This window comes from Magnolia sinica, chromosome 2, assembly GCF_029962835.1.
Source record: "Magnolia sinica isolate HGM2019 chromosome 2, MsV1, whole genome shotgun sequence".
In the NCBI taxonomy this organism is placed as follows: Eukaryota; Viridiplantae; Streptophyta; class Magnoliopsida; order Magnoliales; family Magnoliaceae; genus Magnolia; species Magnolia sinica.
The window spans coordinates 68,671,681-68,675,157 of NC_080574.1; the positions used below are offsets into that span (position 1 = coordinate 68,671,681).

General features: G+C 37.8%; 1 protein-coding gene across 1 annotated transcript; it reads left to right on the top strand.

Annotated features, from left to right (window-relative positions):
- The first annotated feature begins 856 nt into the window (after positions 1–856).
- Positions 857–1,613, top strand: LOC131229227 (uncharacterized). Its single transcript, XM_058225125.1, has 2 exons — positions 857–1,041; positions 1,145–1,613. Exons 1-2 carry the CDS (start codon positions 958–960, stop codon positions 1,421–1,423), a joined length of 363 nt encoding a protein of 120 aa, XP_058081108.1. The 5' UTR covers positions 857–957; the 3' UTR covers positions 1,424–1,613.
- The last annotated feature ends 1,864 nt before the right edge of the window (positions 1,614–3,477 follow it).

A 3,477-nucleotide genomic window follows, 5' to 3' on the forward strand; every position in this document is an offset into this window, starting at 1 on the left:
AATCCTATCTTCTTCTGGTAGGGCCAAAGAGATATCTGGTCTGGTCGATGGGTGTAGGGCGGAATATATCGACGACGACTCATATGAAATATTATACCATTTTAAACAAATTCCAAAGCTGATAGAGATATATAATCGAGGAAAACTTGCTATGAAAGATGCGGCTTTGTCACTTGCACATTTAAATGGAGTTTCAAGAGACCAGATTTCTCCTATTGTGACTGACATGTTGGCTATAACAATATCGAGTGTTTTACACAACATGACATATGCTTCTGAAGCATACGATAACTTACGTAGGGAGTACTTCAAATAGTTTACCTAAAAGTTGTTTCATATTACAACGAAATACGTGTATTTAATATAGAACGAAAATATGTAATGGAATTTCTAAGGGTTATAGATTAAAGTTTACAGTTTTATTATATTCTGCTTGCATTCTAGTGTAATGGTCTAATCATATTTTAATCATCTCTCTAAGTATAAGCACAAACGCATTGTACCATCAACACTACTTGTATAATGTTTTAGTTTATTCTACTTATATTGACATTGTGTAAATTTATAAGTTCGCATCTTGTATATATTCAGTGATGGCACCAGGTGGGAGACCACATCGTTCACGCACTAGTTCTACCCCTTCTTCCCGTGATGCAGCGGAGATAGGATCGCCTTCACATTTTGCATCGCAGGCATCTAATCCCTCAGTCGTGCATACACCGGGTACTGCATGTAAGTCTAGACATATATTTCTTTTAATGACTTATGTTTATATTTAGACTTATATATTTCTCTTGTAACAGCATCGTCGACCAGCCGACAAGGATGTGGACCCACGCGTAGGTTGCTTTTAGAGCGACTTACGGGTGAGGGTACGGTGACGGTAGAGTTCCCACAGGACTGCATTAAACCTGTTGGGAACAATGCCAGGTTGTTTATGTCAGAGGTTGGTGTCTTATGCTGATCTGTGATCCCCCCACCACCCCCCATTGGGCAGATATGACAGATGATGTGCGGCAGCTCATCCGTCAGCGCCTTCAGGTAAATTTTAGTAAATTAAAATTTATTTTATAAAAGTTTATTTACGATTAAGTTATTTTGTTAATAAGTTTATTGCCTTAATCTATTATTTATGAAACTGTAGGATAAATTTGACTTGGATTTGAGTATTCCGTACATTTTCCATGTTGTCGACAACATGGTCAAGGAGCGGTTCAAGGAGTACCGCGGTAACTTACACAAGCGGTACAAGCAATGCGTGAGCTACGAGGAGGGCGTACAGTCCGCATCGCCGCACGTGACCCATGACGACTGGCGGATACTCTGTGAGAGATTTTTGTCTGAGTCTTTTCAGGTAATATTTACATATTTACGATATCTTAGGGTAACAATTAAATTCATAATTAATAACAATGTATTATGAATAATGTGTTCAAAAGAGGAGTAAAATAAATTTTGACAATAGGGGAAAGTTAGAAGTGAACCACGTAGCTGGTTCAAAGTCATTTGTACGACTTCGTCACGACATGGTAAGAAATTACTGGTAATTAATAAGTTGATATATTCTTTCTATGCATTTGTATTAACTCTATTGTCCTTTTGATTACGCAGCGAGATTCCATCACTAAGTAGGAGCCCGTAACAGTAGACCTCTACAGAGGGACTCATAGTCGACAGGCGACGGATCCCACAGCCAGTGAGAATCGGGTAAAAATCCTTACATTATAAAATGTAATTGCATTGAATTATAATAATGTCATTTGTTATGAAAATTCATATATTTTCATTATAGACGACAATGGACACCTTATACAGTCAGCTCACTCCCGATGGTACTCAGCGGAGTGAGCCAGAGATCCTGAGTGAGGTGTTTGGCACTCGTTTTAGATATATCCGTGGGCTTAGCCATGGTGCCAAGCTCATAGCACCCACTAGAGCTGCCTCCAACCGATCCATCGTCATTGGCAACAGCACCGTACACCGAGCTGATGTCACAGAGAGAGAGGTTCAGAAGCTACGAGTCGTCATCCATGATATTAGAGAGCAATTGGAGAGGCAGAGTGAGCAGCTGGAGAGGCAGAGGGAGGAGAATGCGACGCAGAGGGAGGAGTAGGAGAGGAGGATGGAGGAGCTGGTGAGGTAGAGGGAGGAGCAGGAGAGGAGGATGGAGGAGTTGGCGAGGCAGAGAGAGGAGCAAGAGAGGAGGATGGAGGAGCTGACGAGGCAGAGGGAGGAGAAGGAGAGGAGGAGGATGGAGGAGCAGGCGAGGTAGAGGGAGGAGCAAGAGAGGAGGATGGAGGAGATGCGGGTGGAGCATGAGCGACAGATGACGGAAATGTTTCAGGCTCTTGTTGCACGCTTACCCACTGATGCCCCACTACCTCCGCCTTCATCTTTGTGATTTTTTATATTTTTATTTATGATGTTAAACTTATATGTATTTATGCGTGAATGAATATGATGTGGATAAGATTGTTTGTGTTTAGATGAAAATAGTTTATGTTTGGATGGATTTACTAGTTTGGGTTTAGATGGATATGAATGTGAATATGATAACAGGTGTATATCAGGAAGAATATGATGAAATATATTGTAACATGTGTATATCAAGAATTTTGTGCTGGAATATTGAAAAAAAAAGAGACTTTTACCTACGAAAATTTTCGTAGGTAAAAGTTTTGTAAATATTTTTACCTACGAAGATTTTCATAGGTAAAAGTATCATGAAATATTTTTACCTACGAACATTTTTCGTCGCTAAAAGTTTTTCAATTATTTTTTACCAATGAAACAATTCGTTAGTATAAGTTATTAAAATATTTTTACCTACGAAAACGATTGTCAGGAAAAGTTTTTCAATTATTTTTTACCGATGAACAACTTTGTCGGTAAAAGTTTTAAAATATTTTTTCCTATGAAAAATATCGTCGGTAAAATTTTTTACTTATTTTTTACTGACGAAAAAAATCGTTGATAAAAGTTTTATAAATATTTTTACGTACGAAAAAAATCATCGATAAAAGTTTTACACTTTTTTTTAGCGACGAAACAATTCGTCGGTAAAAGGTTTGTAAATATTTTTACCTACGAAAAAAATCGTCGGTAAAAGTTTTACAATTATTTTTTATCGACGAAAAATTCCGTCGGTAAAAGTTTTATAAATATTTGTACCTATGAAAAAGATCGTCGGTAAAAGTTTTTTGTTTATTTTTTACCGACGAAAAAATTCATCGATAAAAATCTTGCCATTTTCAATGATTGAAATTTTCGTCAATAAAAACCTTTTGCGACGCTGTTTTATCGAGGAATTTATCGAAGAAATTTTTCATTGGTAAAACTTTTTACCTACGAAAAAATCACTTTTAGCGACGAAAATTTCCGTCGATAAAAGTGGATTTTCTTGTAGTGGTGGCTACTCCACCTGCTCCGTATCTCTGTCCGTATGTCTTAGCCTTTATACCCTGCCCGCTCATGTGG